The 17869-nt window shown below is 44.5% G+C and overlaps 5 protein-coding genes across 15 annotated transcripts in view; 1 reads left to right on the forward strand and 4 right to left on the reverse strand.

The window, feature by feature from the left end:
* LOC117145226 (alpha-mannosidase 2) overlaps positions 1 to 3264 on the reverse strand; it is a 19492-nt gene extending 16228 nt beyond the window's left edge. Inside the window, exon 1 of the mRNA XM_033310800.1 lies at positions 2906 to 3264. The gene's annotated coding sequence lies outside the window, so the exon portion shown is untranslated. The remainder of the gene's footprint in view (positions 1 to 2905) is intronic.
* Positions 3265 to 3971: 707 nt separating this feature from the next.
* Positions 3972 to 5330, reverse strand: LOC117145886 (techylectin-5A). Its single transcript, XM_033311720.1, has 3 exons — positions 5232 to 5330; positions 4750 to 5179; positions 3972 to 4692 (listed from the first exon to the last, which is right to left on the reverse strand). Exons 1-3 carry the CDS (start codon positions 5235 to 5237, stop codon positions 3983 to 3985), a joined length of 1146 nt encoding a protein of 381 aa, XP_033167611.1. The 5' UTR covers positions 5238 to 5330; the 3' UTR covers positions 3972 to 3982.
* LOC117145883 (early endosome antigen 1) lies at positions 4622 to 17805 on the forward strand. 3 transcript variants are annotated; one of them, XM_033311716.1, is made up of 9 exons: positions 4622 to 4709; positions 14958 to 15490; positions 15546 to 15768; positions 15828 to 16010; positions 16076 to 16468; positions 16532 to 17044; positions 17110 to 17184; positions 17240 to 17476; positions 17535 to 17636. In XM_033311716.1, the coding sequence occupies exons 2-9, from the start codon at positions 14988 to 14990 to the stop codon at positions 17634 to 17636; spliced, it is 2229 nt and encodes a 742-aa protein (XP_033167607.1). In that variant the 5' UTR covers positions 4622 to 4709; positions 14958 to 14987. The 3 variants fall into 3 exon arrangements, with proteins under 3 accessions (XP_033167607.1, XP_033167608.1, XP_033167609.1); XM_033311717.1 differs by lacking the exon at positions 4622 to 4709 and adding an exon at positions 14869 to 14899; XM_033311718.1 differs by lacking the exon at positions 4622 to 4709 and having other exon boundaries at positions 14988 to 15490; positions 17535 to 17805.
* LOC117145882 lies at positions 6254 to 13640 on the reverse strand. Of its 9 annotated transcripts, XM_033311707.1 has the most exons (9): positions 13445 to 13636; positions 11819 to 12563; positions 10522 to 11752; positions 9674 to 10170; positions 8987 to 9367; positions 8419 to 8734; positions 8201 to 8317; positions 7189 to 8122; positions 6477 to 7031 (listed from the first exon to the last, which is right to left on the reverse strand). In XM_033311707.1, the coding sequence occupies exons 2-9, from the start codon at positions 12483 to 12485 to the stop codon at positions 6477 to 6479; spliced, it is 4698 nt and encodes a 1565-aa protein (XP_033167598.1). In that variant the 5' UTR covers positions 12486 to 12563; positions 13445 to 13636. The 9 variants fall into 9 exon arrangements, with proteins under 9 accessions (XP_033167599.1, XP_033167598.1, XP_033167604.1 ...); XM_033311708.1 differs by lacking the exon at positions 13445 to 13636 and having other exon boundaries at positions 6254 to 7031; positions 11819 to 12485; XM_033311713.1 differs by lacking the exon at positions 13445 to 13636 and having other exon boundaries at positions 8419 to 8731; positions 9050 to 9367; positions 11819 to 12485.
* Positions 14092 to 14728, reverse strand: LOC117145885 (acylphosphatase-2). The gene is made up of 4 exons (XM_033311719.1): positions 14522 to 14728; positions 14450 to 14466; positions 14272 to 14381; positions 14092 to 14213 (listed from the first exon to the last, which is right to left on the reverse strand). Exons 1-4 carry the CDS (start codon positions 14706 to 14708, stop codon positions 14099 to 14101), a joined length of 429 nt encoding a protein of 142 aa, XP_033167610.1. The 5' UTR covers positions 14709 to 14728; the 3' UTR covers positions 14092 to 14098.
* Positions 17806 to 17869: the final 64 nt, after the last annotated feature.

Genomic DNA, 17869 nt, shown 5'->3' on the forward strand with positions numbered 1-17869 from the left:
AGATTAAACTGCCGACAGTCGTCTGCAAAGTTTTAATTCGCTGTGTATATTGATAACTTTGTTGCAGCACCTCCGCATAAAAGTTTAATTCTGAATGGATCAGAACATCTGCTTGGTGAACCAACCGAACCCCTTTATTGTGTCCCCCCCCATCCCCTGGTCATTCCCTTTTGCATTTACGGCCTGCCAAATGGCCATCTGGCATCCGTTGGCCGAGCGATTGAGGGCAGAGATTCGGACTCGGAGGATGAGTAGGCCCTCTTCTGGCTTCGAGCGGAAAGAAGTGGCCGGGTGAAAGGCGGAACGTTGTCAAGCATCGAAAATCCGGACCAGACTGAGGGGCCTGACTCATTGAACCACAAGATGAATACAAAGATGCCAAATCAACTCGAACGAGTTTCTGCGGCCTGCAGTGGTGGCCATGGTGGTGATGGTGGCTCCTTTCCCCCAACTTGTCCACTTGGTTTTGCAGTGTTCGGTTTTCGGGTCAATTGCATCCTGCCGGCTTGTTGGCAGCAAAGCGACATTTGAGTTTTGCACTCGGCCTAAACGTGCAACAACGACGCCGAGGCTCCTCCAATGGAAGCCCCATTCCGGCCAAGTGCGTGCAACGTTTGTCAAATTGCCAGTTACCGGCGAGAGTGCAGTGTCGTTTTCCCGTTTCAAGACCCCAATCCTCCCGTTCGCTGCATAGTGCCCCAATGGCCCCCAACGACGGTTGACAAAACCAGACTTCAGTGGCAGCAACAATAACATTAACAACCGCAACATTTGTAATGGAAATTCCTGCATTGAAATCTCGTTTTATTTCGTTTAGCCACCGTTTCGGTTTGTTTTGGATCATACACTTCAAACGTCGGGTATAACGAATATGTACATACCTTCAGCGAAAGATTTACGATTTAATAATAAATTACTCATTCGGATGGTGTAGAAATGGAACGCATGTGCAGTTGTAGTTTCGAACCGGTTTCAAAATGCTAAACTAGTTTGTTATGCAATCTAGTTGATTCTATAAAAATCTAAAATGATTCTTATACATTTTTGCTACGACTTTAAGTGCAAAATAATTAAATAGTTAGTTTTCTAAGTTAGATATTGAATTATCTATAAGTCACAACTTGGTAAAATCTCTGCAAGAGTATTCAAAGTTTCAAAACACCCCAGAACCCGACTCTTCTTCCGGACTTTTTGTTGGTTTAATTTTTTGTGGTCGGTATTTGATTTCCTTTTTTTTTTGCGCCAGCTGTTGAGTGCAAGTGCCACTGGCTTTGTTGCTACTATTGCTGTTTTTGCCGGGTTTTGTGCTGCTTTTGTTGGTGCAGTAACTGTTGAGGTTCCGTCAACGTCATCATCATCACCATCCCCGGTCGTCTAGAGCACCCTGGGGAAGTCAATGAACCTGCCTGCCAGGCCTCTAATATTCAGGCCCACACCAAATCCTTGCAGCTCCATGGGCAACCTGGCCACTTGACCGCCGACGACGAAATCGGGCTCACAATTTTGGGTCATTACATTTGATGATCGATCGATTGTTATGATTATGGGAGAATTTTTGCCCACTGCAGCTATTGCCTGCCAGTGAAATGGGATGCCCATGCAAATGAGGCGAGTGATTCGGTATAAAATACGAGCTAATGTCCAAAAGTTGCAAATTAGCAAAAACAATCTAATGCGAATAGAGAGAGAGAGTCAACTTGAGCACCTGGGTTCTGGAATTCCACTTTTATGTTGCTGCCAAAGTCAGATTCTAATCGAAAAGTTAGTGTGGATAACTAAATTCGACGCGACACGCAAAGAAATAAAATCTCACCCAAAATGGATTTACTAACTGTCCGCAAAAAGTAATTTATTTTTCTAAGAATTAACTAAGGCCATTAAAGTGGAGAGAAGAATAAATTGCAATCAGAGTACAAATTCAAAAGCGGAAAATCGTTACTTTTGTGATTTTCTAATCTATTGTTATTGCTCTTAGAACAAATGCTAATAATATTATCATAGATTAGGCAACTCACTAATATTCATCATTTTGCGGCCGCAACAAATGATAACTTAATCATAGCCTGAAAACTACTATAAAGTGCTCACGTTTATTCAAAAAATTAACAACAGACTGACAAATTAAAGTAAAAGTAAACTGGGCTAAGTAAATTGAATTGGCTTCTAATTACCACAAAGCTGTTGTAGAAATAAGAGGCGTGCGAAAATTCAATAGTGGAGACAAACAGCAAACATGGGACCCCAAATATCCAGAAGATGGTATAAGAAGGGGGGCTCGAAAGTGGGGAGAGTAAGAGCAGGATGGCAAGCGGCCGTTGGGCGAGAAAAAGTGAAACGGACGCCGCGCAACAATGAAAAAATCAATTTAAATTGAATTATACAATGCCAGCCACTCGGCGAGCACAAATAAAAGCGAATTGCATGGCACAACAAAAAGCAGAAATGAAACCAAAACGAGATGCCTAAACGGGTTTAAAGATATGGAGGTATGTTATAATATGGTATATGGTAAAAGATGAAACGATTCTCAATGAATGGGAATCGAGCTGGGCTAAATAAAGATGAGCTGCATAAATTAAAGACAAGACAAGACGCCTGTCCATTATTCCCCTCCCCTGGCGCCTGCTAGTTTGTAGCACTTTGTCTGCTCCGATTCCTGCGCTGGTTTTATTTATAACCCAATCGCATTGCGAATCGAGTGCAGAATCGTTCTAGACGGATAACATAATTGGGATCCCCGAGCCCAGAAAAACACCCAATTTCCTTTGTTCCGAGACTGACAAATCCGGTTTTCTTCATCCTTTTTTTTGTTGGTTTTTTGGACAGGGTAAACAGACGCTTTTTGGAGGGTGGTTTCTATATTGATTACGGCCAGTGCCGCAACTCAGCGCTTTCGATTTCTCACCTTTTGTGGAACTCGGCTTTTGTTTATAACTTTACGGTTTCCATCAAACTCCTACGCACACACACATGCCAACGCCAAACAGTTACAATTTTGCCGTAATCCTTGACACACACACACACACACGCACGTGCACTTTACACCCGCGCAAAAACAATTACAGTCGTCGGCCAACAACGGGACATATGATATGTGCTTTATTGGTTTAATTTATGTGCTGACTTTCTGCTTAATTATTGATTATCTTGAGGATTATCGCGAATCAATAAAATGCCGCAATGCGTCCGAGCGGCAATGTTGTTAGGACTAAAAACAATCAAGAATCATCCGCCCGCAACCGAACGATTTGAAAATTTATCGACGACTGGACGTTGGTTTTAGTCATATGTGTACACTTTAGTACATTTTTGCTTCTGTCGTTTTGCGGTATTTTTCTGCGGCCACACTAGAGCGCCAATGCGGACAAAAAGGGAAACTTTAATTGCATTTTTTAATACAATTTTTATAATCTTAGGGCTCTTATTTAATGAATAATAAAATATAATAAAATATATAAAAAATAATAATAAAAGGTCGCTGGGCTATAACTAGCTTCGTGCAAGTTTATTTTGTGTTTAAAAGCAAACCTTTGCTATTGTGTGGTAACTACTTTGTAAACTTGAGTAAAATGTGTGTAATTTTTGTCGAATTGAACTAAAGCAACAATTTTATAAACAGTTCCACCAAGATCATTTTGAACATAAATCATTGAAATTCATAAATTTGGCGCCCCATAATGCTTAACTCGCGACTTTTATTTCTTTCACTAACATTCATTCGATAATACTCGATAAATTTCTGCTTTCCTCAAATTTGAGACACATTAAGGAAATCCTTTGATTCGAAAATACCTTCCAATTCTCGTAATAAAAGAAACAGTATAAATCAGTAATAAACACAGAATTATTTAGAAAGTGCCAGTAAATTCGATTCCTATCGGTAACGTTTATTTGCAGTGCCAACTATCGGTAACGTTCAATTGCAGAAATACGAGCAACATTTGATTGGAATTGCTATTTAAATTTACCAGTTCTCCGCCGCCTAATCCCCATCGGAGTTATCGCCCGGAGTGGGATTTACGGGTCGAATCATCATCCGCGAGCTCTTCGGTTTGTCGGTCCCGCTCCGCCAGTTCATCCAGATAATGGCTGGACTTGCTCTCTGGTGGACACCATGTTCTCCGTTCAGATTACACTGTGTGCAGCGATCGAACCACCAGCCACCGCCGTAATCCTCGGCACAGGAATCCGCCGATTTCGCGTGGCTCCTCCGCCGATCGTAAGTGCTGAAATCCATCCGATTGTGCTGTTCCAGAGCATCCGGTAGTGAACCACGGAATTCACCAGCCACCGAAAGCTGATAGTTATAACTCTCGCTGTCCAGCCAGAAGAGTGGATACTCCGCCCAATCCAGAGGCTCTCCTGCCTCCTGCAGCTCCACTCTCAGCTCATGATCGTCGCGGTAGAGAATCTTGTGCGCGAACTCGTTGCCAAACCAGAAATCTCGGGATAAGTTACCAAAACCCGCGCGATACTCGTCCCAGCTGCGATTGAAGTTTTCGGGCGGATCGAAGGAGCCGCCTCTACTCTGGATCACTGTCCAGGCGGGGCCGTCGGTGGCAAAGGCACAATAGCGCTCGTGCAAATCACGCTGGACCTCGTTGCGCTCCGGAACCAGAAACCTGTAGACGCCATCCACCCGGACACCTTCGTCAAGTTCATGGCAATCCGATTTGGCGGGCTGGTAAAAGTCTGGGAAATGTCACCGGGTGAGTCGATGAAACTTGAAGATTGTACACCATAACTTGCCCACTTTCGGCTCGTCCTTATCATCAGTAAGCTCCTTTAGTGAGGTCTGGTTCAGGGAAGGTTCTTGGCACACTTTAATTGACCATTCTTTGAGTTCCAGCAATTTCGTAGATATTCTTTCTTCCTGGTTCAGTCGCTCTAGCAACAAATTTAGACGATCAGATAGCTCTGCTAGGGGAACTTCTTTGGAGGAGTATCTTCCAGGTGCATGCACATCTGCATCGGAGAGAAACACCACCTTGCTGAGCACGCGATGCAGATTGATCTCCAGTCCCCTTAGCTTGAGTGCCTGTGCAGCCAACGACTTCCTAATCAAGACTAGCTCCTCCAAGGATTTTAAGCCTACATCAGACTTCCCAATCCGATGCAGAGAGCCTGTGCTTCCCAGAAACACAGAGCTCCAGGCTAGTAGAAAAAGCAAGGAAAACTTCTTGAAGGGGAGTCAGTATCCTCAAAGTCGCCAGTCCGTTGTCCACCCTTACCATCATTTCGATTCCAAATTCAATCGCCAACTGGTGAAGTCAGCTAGAGAAACTATTCGACACACATGTTGGCCAGATTCCGCCATCTGGCGATGGTCCCAGCAGATCACTTCTGGCGCTCCATGTGTTGTGTCATTTTTAAGAATATATAATTCTGTATTTTTGCGGTCCTTAGTTAATCTTCACATTTCTGTTGTATTTCTTTTCAAGTTTTAACGAATTAAACTGGATTCTAGCTTTGCGGTGAAACATACGCAGTAGATAGTAAAAACGAAATTAGAATAAACATTTTCACGGACATAGCCGCACTAGGTTTCCTTATGGTTTTTGTTTTGTTTGTTTTTGTTTTTTTTTTTTTTTTTGTTTATAGTATTAATCGCTACAATTAGCCACTAACGTTAATAAGATAGAAATGAAAACGCCTAAGCAACTAAAGTACATATACATTCACTTATCGTTCGATCGATTTTCACACACCGCCTTTCGAATTCCGCTCTATACATTTACAGCTGATAAACTTTTTAAAATATAAGAAAAACACGGCCCCAACGCCGCCTGATGATTAGTTGCTGGGCTAAAGGCTAATGGTTAAGCTTGATCAATTTACAGATAATCGTTTGCTTTAGCTTAGTTGTTATATCGTTTGTGTGCAGGTGCGAATACATTTCAAATCTTCAGCTAACTGCTCTCTTCGGCATTTACACGTTTATGTATGCGTATGTTATATATTTAAATGTGTTCGTATATATATTTAGATTAGCTTAATATTTTATCCTTAGCTCACTTCGGCTTGAAGCCCAAGTGGGTTTGTTGTGGTGCCTACTTAACCGACGACCAGTGCTCCAACCGACCGCATCCACCACGCCCACGCGACGTGGTGGGTGCGTTCGATGATTCCTTGATCGTTGGTTAGTGTACAATTATCAGTAACTGCTTAGCTCTATGCGTTTAGCTTGTATTTACATTGTTTCAAGATTTTCGCTTATGCTTCGTATTTGTTGTGTACTTGTGTTTTGCGTATCTGTGTTTCTGTTTTTTTTTTTTTGTTGTGGGCTCGTAGAACTAAATAACTTAGACGATTGCTTAGAGTACGCAATGCTGTTGTGAGTGCAAACCAAACCGTTTGAAACAAATTAAAATTGTTCGTCTGCTCCGGCTGATTTGTGGTGTGTGTGTGTGTGTTGTGGCTTTAAAATTGACAAATCGTTTAAAAGACTTAAATAACAAAAACTTTGGATTTTGGTCTTAGATGCGTCTGCTGCGAACGCCCTCGGTCCGTGTCTTCCACTCCGGATCGTTGGGATCGTCGTCCTCGAAGGGATCATCGCCCATTTCCTCCTCTAGCGCCTCCGGATCACCGAGATAGGCATCGATCGTCGAGTCGTACAGCTCATGCTCGACATCTGGGGTCGACGGCTCCTCGTCGTCCAGCGGCGCCAGATGATGCTTGGGATAGTCGTCATCCTCGTCTTCTAGCAGCATCACCTCCTCTTCCGGCTCAGAAATTCCACCTTCATTTGCCGCATCGGTTCCGTTCAACTTCGCCGCCGCAGGGTGATCATTAAGTTGGCCATTTAGCTGACCATTTGGCTTAATTTTGCACTTGCTGCTGCGCCGACTGCCGCTGCCTCCTGAGATGGTGTTCCCATCACAGTTCGAGGATATAGACTTGCTCTTGGCCCGCTTTGAGATGGTCATTGACCTGGGCGTCGCATATGTCTCGGCCAGCAATCGCTCGTAGACCTCGTCGGAGAGCGGAAAGTTTAAGGGCTCAAAGGGAGATGGCATCACAGTGTAAGACTATACAAAAGGGAAGAGGGTATCTCAATTAGTCAACTATTCTATACTTTTTGAACATTCTAGGCAAATTGAAATCAAAATTCGACTTTAGATAGGCACAGCCAGAACTTATTGTGTATATGAGTTCAACAAATGTGAAACTTGGACTTCGACTTACCTCCCGCAAATCCGGCGTGGTGCTGCGCCGTTCCAGCTGATCCTTAAGCTTGCTGGACGTTGTCCGACGACGAGCTTGGCGTGCCTGTCCGCCAGTCAGCAGCTCACCGCTTTCGTTAAAAGCGTCCAGTGGGTACGCCAGCGGCGAGGGAATGCTTTCGTTGTCGTGACCAAGGCCGCCTAGATGAGGAGCTGGTGAGGCTGGATCCGGTGTGTTGGCGCCACTAGATTCGGCGCGACTATCGATGCGCCTATTTGCACGGGATCGGGTGCTCCATGGGAACTTAAGGAAAGTCTCGAAGCGGCGTCGCTCCTCGAGAAGAGCTCGCTGATGTCGCATAATAAACGCTTCATCCGAGAGGTCTTCGTCGACATGCAGCGGCTCCTCCTCGCTCTCACGGGATTCCAGCTGTAGCTGCACCAACTGCCCATTAGCCTTGGTGACCTCGTTGGAGTTTAGACTTTCCAGCTTGGGTCGCTTTGGCAGTGGTGTTTCTGGTGCTGGCTGAGCAATTTTGTCTTGCTTTTCGGCAGTTTTATCAATCGGATTCTTTGCCAAGTTTCCGTTGAGCTTGGGCTTGACCACCTTTTCCTTTGGCTCGTATTCTTTTGATTGCGTATCGCGATCCTCTGCAGCCTTAAGTTCATCCTTTTTGGCATTGCCATTTACCAGTCCATTTTTATTATTATTATTGTTTGTATTATTATTGTTATTGTGCTTGACTGCTTGATTCTCCTTTAAACCATTAACCTTCGGAGGCTGCAGGGCCGGCTGCTCTTGAGCAAGATCTTGATCTTGATCTGGTGGTGTTGGTGGCTGTGGTTTGGGTGGCTCCTCTGGCTTTGGTGAGACACAGCCATTGCTCAGTTTGCGCTCCATTGACTCATCTGACGAATGTTTTTCCTTATCATTATCACTGTCTACAATGCGCCACCTGAAAGCAAGGATAGAATGGGTAATTTCAATATATAAACATATATATATAAGGATTTAACGCAAACTGAATACTTACTTGGGTATGGGAATTTCCTTGTAGGGAATTATCTCCATTTTCGACTGGGCTAGCATACTGTAGGGTATAACGATGTTATTGATGTCGTAGATGGGACGAACGCGACGCTCAGAGGTTCTGCAAGAAAAACATATATATATACATAACAATCTATCTTATAATATAACAGGACAACTCAATGCGAATCCCCGGGATCAGTTATTGAATCCGAAACATACCTCTCATTTTTATGACTGTGGGAGGGCGAAGAGTTGCGACGACTCCTGCTCTGCTCCCCCCACTGATCGCCGTAACCGTTGAGATGATGATTGTTGATGTTGGTGCCGTGGTGATTCTGCTGCTGCTGTGTGGAATTGCTGCTGCTGCTATTGGTTGCGGATTTGCGTGCCTTCTTAGCGCCGCTCAGTGCCGAGATCGAGGTTGAGGAGGGACTGTGGTGGCGTTGTCGTTGGCGTTGGCGAGAGTCTGGCCACAGCGAGCTGGAATTGCTCGCTCCAGTTGGGTGTTGTGGTTGCCGTTTGCCCCTGGCCGCTGCTGGTGTTGCGTCAAGTCCGTGATTTGGATGCGGAACGGGGACGAAACGGAGACAAGAACGGAATGGCAAAATAAAACAATTGGTGGGGTTTTTCGTTGTTGTTGTTGGTGGTGGTGGTGTTTGTTGATGGTGTTGGTGGAATTTCGTGTTTTGATCGATGCAAAGAAAAAGAAGAAGAAGAGATGCAAAAGATTGTTGTTGTTTTATGTTAATAACAATTATCGAATTTCGTCATGTTTACAATAATTTACTGTTGGCCACAAGTGGCGTTGTAGTAGGCGTAGTAGAAGAAGAAGTAGTAGCAGTACCAGTACCGTTTCCGCTATCCCCTCCCCCGACGCCACTGCTTCCGTTTCCGCCTGCTCCTCCTGCAGCAACAGCAGCAGCTTTAGCTCCGCTGCCAGCCTCCTTATTTGAGTTGTTGTTGCGCTCCTTGCGTCGTATATAACGCCGCTTCGCCGCATCGCCCGACCGCCGGCTGCCCCCTTGTCCGCCGACACCGCCTGAGGCTATCGTCTCGCGCTCCGCCTTCCACATGGCCTTGACAATGGCCTTGGGCTGGCTGCGCATGACGCGGTACTGCCAGTCCGGCTGGCGGGCAACGGCCTCCAAGTGAACCGATTGACTGACATCTGGGAAACAAGAATGATAGGGATAAGAATATATTCAAAAAGAATTCCATTTTAGCTGTCATCATCCGACTATTTCTCTTCATTTTGCAATCCAATGTAAAGATTTTAACGTTTTAGTTTCGACTTGTTAAATCTGAGAGGGTTGAATAAAAATTATTTGCAAGTATTGCATTTCAAAGTGTTACTTTTTAATCAATTCAGTTTAAATCGCAAGTGTAGAATAAATAATGTTAATCCATCACAGATGATAAGAAATAATCATGGACGAAAACCAAATGGGTCCACTCAGTGTAACCTCCCACTCACCGCTGGCGAAGCTGAGCACTGGATGGTAGCCAGCATCGAGCAATGCCACCCGGTTTTGCGGCATCATCGTCTCGACCAGATCCCTGGGCGCCGTAGGGTCTGTCCGACCCGTGCACAGTGTGCATGGCACCTGCGGCCACTGGCAGCCGCACTTGATGTTGCTGGGGCGTGCGGCTTTCTTGGAAATCGTGTGCATGTTCGTGGTCTGGAAGAGCTTGCGTTTGCGGAACTCGGACAGCACCAATGGCCGTGCCCGACTGCAGAGGTAGTCGGATCCGGGCTCCTCCTTAATGCCATTTGCCGGCGGTGTTAGCGACGGCGAGGTCTTAGCTGTGGTCTCCAGCTGGATCTGCCCCTTGGACTGAGTTAGATCCATGTAAAGGTCGCTGTGCTGACGGATCTTCATCTCCAAGTCGGTCAGCTGGGAGCAGAGCCAGGACCAGCGCAGGGCAATGGCTGCACGGTCTCTCGAATATCGCCAGACAGCGCGTCGAGTGCTGCAAAGAATCAAATTTCAAGAGCATTAGGAAAGAGAATAAACAATGGTTTAAATGGTATAACATTGTGTTTGTAAACACGCTAATTAAATACAACTCTAATTAAAGCCTATTACAACTTTTCAATTGCTAAGGACGACCATAAATTATGTTTAAAATGCCTGTCAAAGCAAAACAATTTTGAAGGAAAACAACCGAGCCAACATTAATCGGACAAATTCTATAGCAAAAGAATGATCTTAAAAAGATGACAGAAGCTGAAAACCCCCACAAAAAAAAGATGGAAGAAAGTTTGCTTGTAAAATATTCCCGATAACCTAAGTATGTATATAAATAATACGAAGTACTCACATTGGTAGCGAGAGCTGCTGGTTGTTGTTGTAGGTTACCATCTCGTCAGCGGATTCTCCACCAGAACTTGACTCCGTGGCGTCCGAATCGATGGCATTCTGTACTTCTCGAAGCTCCGTGTGCAGCAGGCCAGACACATGGGTGAGTTCATTAGTCACATAGGTGTCGTAGCCGGGCACGATATCATCCGCCCGCGGTGTATTCGAACCCGTTGCGGATCCCGTCGTGCAAGCTGCCTGTCTATATGTTCCCGCTGCTGACGCAGATGCAGTGGGTGTGCCTCCCGTTGCAACTGAAGCATCAAGTTGATTCTTTCGCGGACGCTTAATCGGCAACGCAGAGCTGTTGCTGCTGTTGTACCAGCTGGAGGATGGCGCCAGAGTAGCGGAGCTTCCGCTGGCTGAGTGGCAGATTTGCTGATGCTTGGCCGCCGTCGCAATATGCCGGATCACATTGCTCATCTGGCTAGCGGGAAGCGGATGCTTGTTCTGCTCCCCCCAGAAGGATGAGCTCGGACGCCCTGAGACAATCGATAGGACGGTGGCCTCCTGCTCAGTCAGCGTGGAACTTCTCGCAGGAACTGGAGCCTTGTGAGAACTGCGGGCAGACCACTCCATGATACCAACCACCTCCTCGCTCGTGTGACGGCACATCGCTCGCGCCTGGAGCTTGCGCATCCTGCGTAGCAAAAACTCGATCCGGCGCGAGATCACGTGCTGTTTCTGCTCCAACTCAGCATGACTCTCCTGCCAGGGCCGCTGCTCCTGCTTAATGATCACATTCGGCTGGGAATTGTTGCTGCCACTGCAGCTGGGCTTCACGTCCGGCAGATCGACCACATTTTCGGGAGGCGCGGGCGGCAATGACGCTGCCGGTGCTGCCTCTTCCCAAACTTCATCGAAAAACTCGCATATGGTATCCGGATTAACATGGCCGCCGTCGAATGTTTTGAGCGCTTTAAGCACCTCCTCGATATCCTGATCCTCTAGAACAGCACCAGCTGCTCCGTCTTTGAGAAAATTGATGGAACTGGTGGTGCTTTGCGGCGTCATCTGTTGAATTGGCTGCTGCTGTGTTCGCGTCGGCTGCGGAGAATCAAGATGGGCACTTTGTGGAGCCTGTGGCCTGGTGGGCGTGTTTGGCGCCTCCTGCACGGGTACCGGAACAGAAGGTGGTGCCACATGCTCCTCAGGCATTCCAGTGGCATTCCCATCTAGCTGGCTGAGACGCTCTAAAAACGTGGACGAGGAAAATTTTGAGTCAAGACTATTTATTTGGAGTGATTCCTTAGACCCACCTTCTATATTATCTATTTCTATCTTGGACACCTCATCCACTGCGGTTAAGGATAAAGCGCTGCCAGCACTCGCTGAACTTGTGGCCACTGCCAGCACCGAGGCAGGCGGAACCGGCTCCTTCCCCAGACTCACATCGGGTAGGGTTTTCCTCAGGCAAATTTCCGCGGATATGGTCTCCTCAAAGTTGATGGTTAGATCCGCCAGCAGCTGAGCGGTGGAGTTGTCCTTGGGCGTGGAGCTGTTGTCGGCGGAGGTGCTGTTGCCGGCGGAGGTGCTGTTGTTATTGTTGTGCTCCACGGCAGAGGTGGAGGCTACAGCGGCATCCGTTGAGGGATTTGGTGAAGTGGTGCTGTGTGGAGTCGGGGCTGTGCTCAGCCCCATTGGTTCATTGCTGGCTTTAGCGTTGCCCGACTTTCGCTTGTTATTGATTACTAGCGAGGACCGCTGCTGTTGTAGATGCGGGGAAGCGGTCACTGAGGCCGCTGCCGCCGATGAGCGGGTAATCCGCGTGGTGGCCGTGGCCGGCGTGGGCGTTGCCGGCTTCTTGACCAAGCCAACTGCACCTCCAACTCCTCCGCTTTCCGAGGAGCTGCGGGCCGAGGGCGAGGCGGTGCTGGTTAGCTTCTCCTTGGGACTTAGTGGCTCGGCTGTGAGCGCTGGGGCCATCGTTCTGATGCTAATGCGTTGGCCGGCTGCTGCGGCATTTGGTTCGCTCGACTGCTAAGGCGTCTCTTTATGCTAATCCTGTCGAGAATTTTCCAAAGACGTGCTATTATTTCGGCAATTCAGCGTTAGGACAACAAAATAAAGGCACACTATATGGTCTTATGCCCCGTTAGACTACTACGTTATCTTATAATGGAACAATATTGGCGTATTTATTTTTTATCTCGTTTGAACCGCCCGCCTGCTTAGGATTTCAAAATTTGGAATAGTTTTTTTTTTTGTCTTTTCCGGCGTGTTATGTACATATGCTTCATATACGTACACGCACACACACACACACAGCATCGCTTTGGCCAACAAGAGAGCCCATGAGAGCGAGAGAGAGGTCAGAACGCGCGTTATTGCACACCATGATGCGCAATAAAAAAAACTGTATAGAACACACGCAAACACATGCACGGACTGACAGACTACTTTACATACTGACGAAATCATTGCGGTTACTTTCGAAAATCACAATTTTCCTAGATTGTGCATCTTCTGCTGGCGGGAAACTGCCGCCCATGCCACCACGTTTTTATGTAATTCCGTTTATTGAGTTTTTTCACTACAATTAGCCTAGGCAAACGGAAACTCGCGCCTTTACACACACACAAAAACATTCTAGCACACACACACGTGCAACTGTATGCGCCACTATATTCAGTTATTTACACAATCGCATTTATTGTATTCCACATGTCTCGATCAATTCTGCAGTATAAATCAGTTAAATGCGCTTTGTGTCCCATCTATATTTGCCCAGATTCCAGCGAAAGGGCAGTGGAAAAAGGTTTTCAGCGCGAAAGTACTCGTACTCACTAACACATGCAAGCAAGCACACACCGACAGCAGGCAGGCAACACGCAAGAATTTGTAAATTGCTTAAAAATTAAGTAGTATTTTTTCGTTATACGCACAATTCGGCCGTTCCGAAAAATTGCCCGTCGCACAATTAGCAAATATTTTTTGCGCACACAATGGCGTGACTCGCACTGTTGGGAATTACGGTTCTCGCTTCACGGACTTTTTTCCTCATTTATTTTTTTCATCGCTTAGACTGCTCTGCTACGCTTTTGGCAAAACGACGTGTATCGAAGCTGTACTCGTTTCTGTGCCAGACCAAAGTGCGCTGCCGTCCAGCCGGTTGTCTCGCTCTTGCACGTGCGCCGCCTATGGCGGTGGCGCGGCCCACTGTTGTGTGTGCGAGCGAGATGACCAGTGTCTATGGCAGGGAGCTGCAAACTATCGGCTGTGTTAGTCGATATATCGAGTAGATGCTGGAGTTGTGCGCTCATTCAACTATCGATTATCGGGATAGTTTACTTTCTTATTTTAAATAATTTACTATTTTTTTTTATTATTATTTATTATTGTACTATAGTACTGGGTTAATATTTGCGAAACGTAATATTTCTTATGTTAATAATATCAAATGTTATCGAGTCAGTCGATAGCGATGCAGATATGGCAGCTTACGCATTTTGCAGCCCTGGTACTTTATTTTGATTTAGTTTCGGAAATGCATGGATTATTTTATAAATATTTAAGGCCAACGAGTTAATAATTAGTTTTTAACGTTTTATTTCGAAAGAAGTGGACGTATAGTCTTTGATTTCCTGGATTGGCGAAAATTCGGCCTTTGTGATCTTAGCGTTGGGAATTGTATTGTTCTGCAGCCAATTTTTCCTTAAAATTAGTGGGCGATGGTTAAATGATTGAATTGATGAAGTTCGGCGGTACCTACATTTCCGTTAACTTTATCAAAGGAGCCTCCAGGTGTCCCTTGACGGTTCCATCCCGGGTATTCATGCACCAGCCCCTAACTTCCAATCTTTTAGCCTTATCCGCCGTGTGCTAAGCCAAAAATGTACACAAGTTAATTGTTGATTCCCAGATATATATATAGGCCTCCCAGTACTTACTTTGCGGAAGAACACACCTGCAAAAGTTAATATGTTGCTTAACATGCCGAATCAGAAAAATGCATTGCATACCTTGCACTCGTCCAAAGATCTCGAAGTCGCAGGCGAACATCTGCTTGGCAACAGCAGATCCTGCCATAACGTGGTCCTGATCAGATTCCTGATGCCCTTCCGAGCTATTAACGCTTAAATTTTTAAATAGAGCTAGCAAAAGCAGAGTTGTGACAACTAAAATAGTATTTTTATCAAATAGTGACATAGTTAATGTAACCAGGGCGACCACGCAAAACCAGGGTCGTTTAGTAGAAAATACCATGATATCAGTATATAGATTGTACACACACCTTTTATGAGCAACAATATACTGTAGGTCATCAAGCTCATCTCTAGCTAATGTTTACCGTTGCTTTTCAACGCAGGACGCGCTTGCCAAAATTTGCAAAAGTTTAGGTAAACTAAACAAAACGTTTGTAATGCACAATATATATTTATTTCTTTTATTACTTAGTTGCGCTAATACAATTGCTTAGCTGGCAAAATGACGGGCGCCAAGAAAAGATCGGGAGCAGCGTTAGTGGATGCGGTTCAATCGAAAGCGCCAAAATCAAGTACAGTTGCCCAAGAAAAAAACAGTCAAATTCCAATTGTATGGAAAAAGGATCATGTAAAAACTCAAATTTTCGGAAATGAAAAACCATCCAAAAAAAGAACTCCGCTAGTGGCTCCTAGAGTTCAGCAATCAAAAATTGAAGCGCAAACTTCTCAGGCTGTGGAAAAAAAACAGGAAGACCAAACTTTCGCTGCCACCGTGAAGATGTCAAAAACAAGTCTAAAAACTTCTCCCAAAAACGACGGAGAATTATGGGCAGATATTCAGAAGTTGTCGCCCCATACGGGAATAATAATTCATAGCTTCATAAAGCAGTACAACGACTCGCTCAAGAATCTCAAGAAGAAAGACTTGGTGGTCAGCAAGAAAATGAGAGCCATCGCCATGGACTCGTTGAAGAAAAAATCGGAAAATATCAGCTTGAAGGAAAAGTAAGACCTTGCAGTTTTATTACAATTTCTGCCTGCAGTGAGCTCATTCCTTCAGGTTGACAAATATGGAACTGGAGCTGGCCCAACTGAAAACGGATCTCCTCGAGCAGCAGGAGAAGAACGCAGAGAACATCCAGAAGTACACGGAAATCAACAAAAAGTACACCAACTGCGAGCAACACTACGACAAGGAGCTGGAAATCATAAAAGCCTGTGTTGAGAAGAAAAATTCAGAGCTTCGAGATGCTCAATTCCGGATTTCCCTGCAGGCCCAAGAGGTGAAGTTTTAATATATGGTTATAGATCTATATATCGACATGTGTATCTCGCTTTGCAGCTGAATAATATGCAGCAAACGAATCGTGAGTTAGCTGGAGCCTGCAATGGTTATAAAACGGATTTGGAAGAGGCAGAAATGGCCAAATCTAAGATCCTACAGGAACTTACCGGTCTCAAAGAGATGCACGAAGATCTACAGCTTCAATTTGAAGAAGTGTCTGCACAAAGGGAAAACTGCGAGGTGGGTTACACTAGCTTTCCTTGTATTAGGTTATAATATTAATAATATTATGTTCTCCTCCATAGGCAAACATTTTACAATTAAGCAGCGACTTAAATGCCAAGATGCTTGCCTGCGCCGAGCTTGAAGATCGCATTGAGCAGCTGCCAATAGAGGCCAACAAAGCTTTGTCGAAACTGCAAAGTAATTTGGAAGCCAGTGAATTGCAGTTCGTGGAGCAGCAACGATTGACTGATCAGGCCACAAAGGAACTCGAACTTGTTCGCAATGAGATAAATACGTTAAAGACGCTCATTGAGGAAAAGGAAAGAAGTCATGTTTCCCTAAGTGATGAACTAACTCAAATGACGGAGAGATTGAGCGAGCTGGCTGATATCAACGAAAGTTATCTCAATGAGTTGACTGAAACAAAGTTGAAGCATACCCAGGAAATAAAAGAGCAAGCAGATGCCTACGAGGTTGGTCTGAAACATACTAAATTCATATTTTGTTCTATCTTGATTTTTTATTCTGCTTGACAGATTGTTGTTCAAGAGTTAAAAGAGAGCTTGAACAAGGCTTCAGTTGATTTTACTCAGCTAAAAAGCAACAGTGAGAAACTACACAAAGAAACCCTTCTGCAGGTCTCCCAACTTCAGGAAAAACTTACTGAAATGGTGTCCCATCGCAGCAATCAGGAGGAGCTAGTGAAGCGTCTTGGTGACGAACTTCAAGAAAAAACTCACAGTTTTGAAGAAGAACTCAAAAGACAACAGGTGCAGCTAGCTAATCAAATGCAGATGAAGACCACTGAAGTTGCGAGCGAAAATAAGCGCAACGCTGTTCAGATACAAACACTCAAATCTGAACTCGAAGACAGGAATAAAGCTTTTAAGGCTCAACAAGACAAATTGGAATTTTTGATTAGTGATCTTGATAAACTTAAGAACGCTATTATCAATCTTCAGGCTGAAAAAATGGAAATCGAGAGTGAATTATCCACGGCCAAAGTTAAATTTAGCGAGGAATTACAGTTCCAGAAAGATAGCTTAATGGTAAGACTTATATATTCTTGTTTATTGATCTATATTCTACAAAATAATTAATTATTTGCATATAGAAAAAGGTATCCGAATTGGAGCTTGAAATTAAAAGAAAGGAAAACGAATTGATTGAACTTGAGCGTGAAAAGAACGTAAGTCTATCACACGAATTATATTTCATGTTATATATTTCAATTTGCCCAACAGAATGAAATGGCCGTGCTGCAATTTAAAATGAATCGAATTAACTGCGTGATCGACCAACCAGTGACCACAATTAAACAGCTAAAAGATTCCAAAGGGCCAACCAAAACTGAGAGCATTCCTACCAAGGTGCAACCGGAAAATACGGACGGATTTTCAGGCACTGCCAAAAAGCGTAATGCTCGTCGTCAAAAAATTACCACTTATTCCTCCGACTTTGATAGCGGTGATGATATGCCAGTGAGTATTTGTTGATTGAACCTATAATTGAAATTAAATTATTGAACTTTTATTACAGATCTTGGGCAACTCTTTAAACGGCAAACGTGTCAAATTATGTACGCCCATCAAGCCACAAAATAATATTGATTTGTTCGACATGTTGAAGAATTCTAAATAACTAAGCAGTACAACGAACGTACAGACAACATTATAAATTCTTACTCTTTGTTTTTAGTAAAATGAAAGAATATTGAGTTTAGAAATTCATTCAAAACTTTAAATATCATTTAAACATCTGTACTTCTTTGAAAACTTGTCTGAAACTGGCAAGCTATTTTTAAGATGATGATTTCTTTATGTTATTTAATCCAAATTTGTAACTAATTGTTAAATTAAAACTGAAGTATCGTA

This window comes from Drosophila mauritiana, chromosome 3R (assembly GCF_004382145.1).
Source record: "Drosophila mauritiana strain mau12 chromosome 3R, ASM438214v1, whole genome shotgun sequence".
In the NCBI taxonomy this organism is placed as follows: Eukaryota; Metazoa; Arthropoda; class Insecta; order Diptera; family Drosophilidae; genus Drosophila; species Drosophila mauritiana.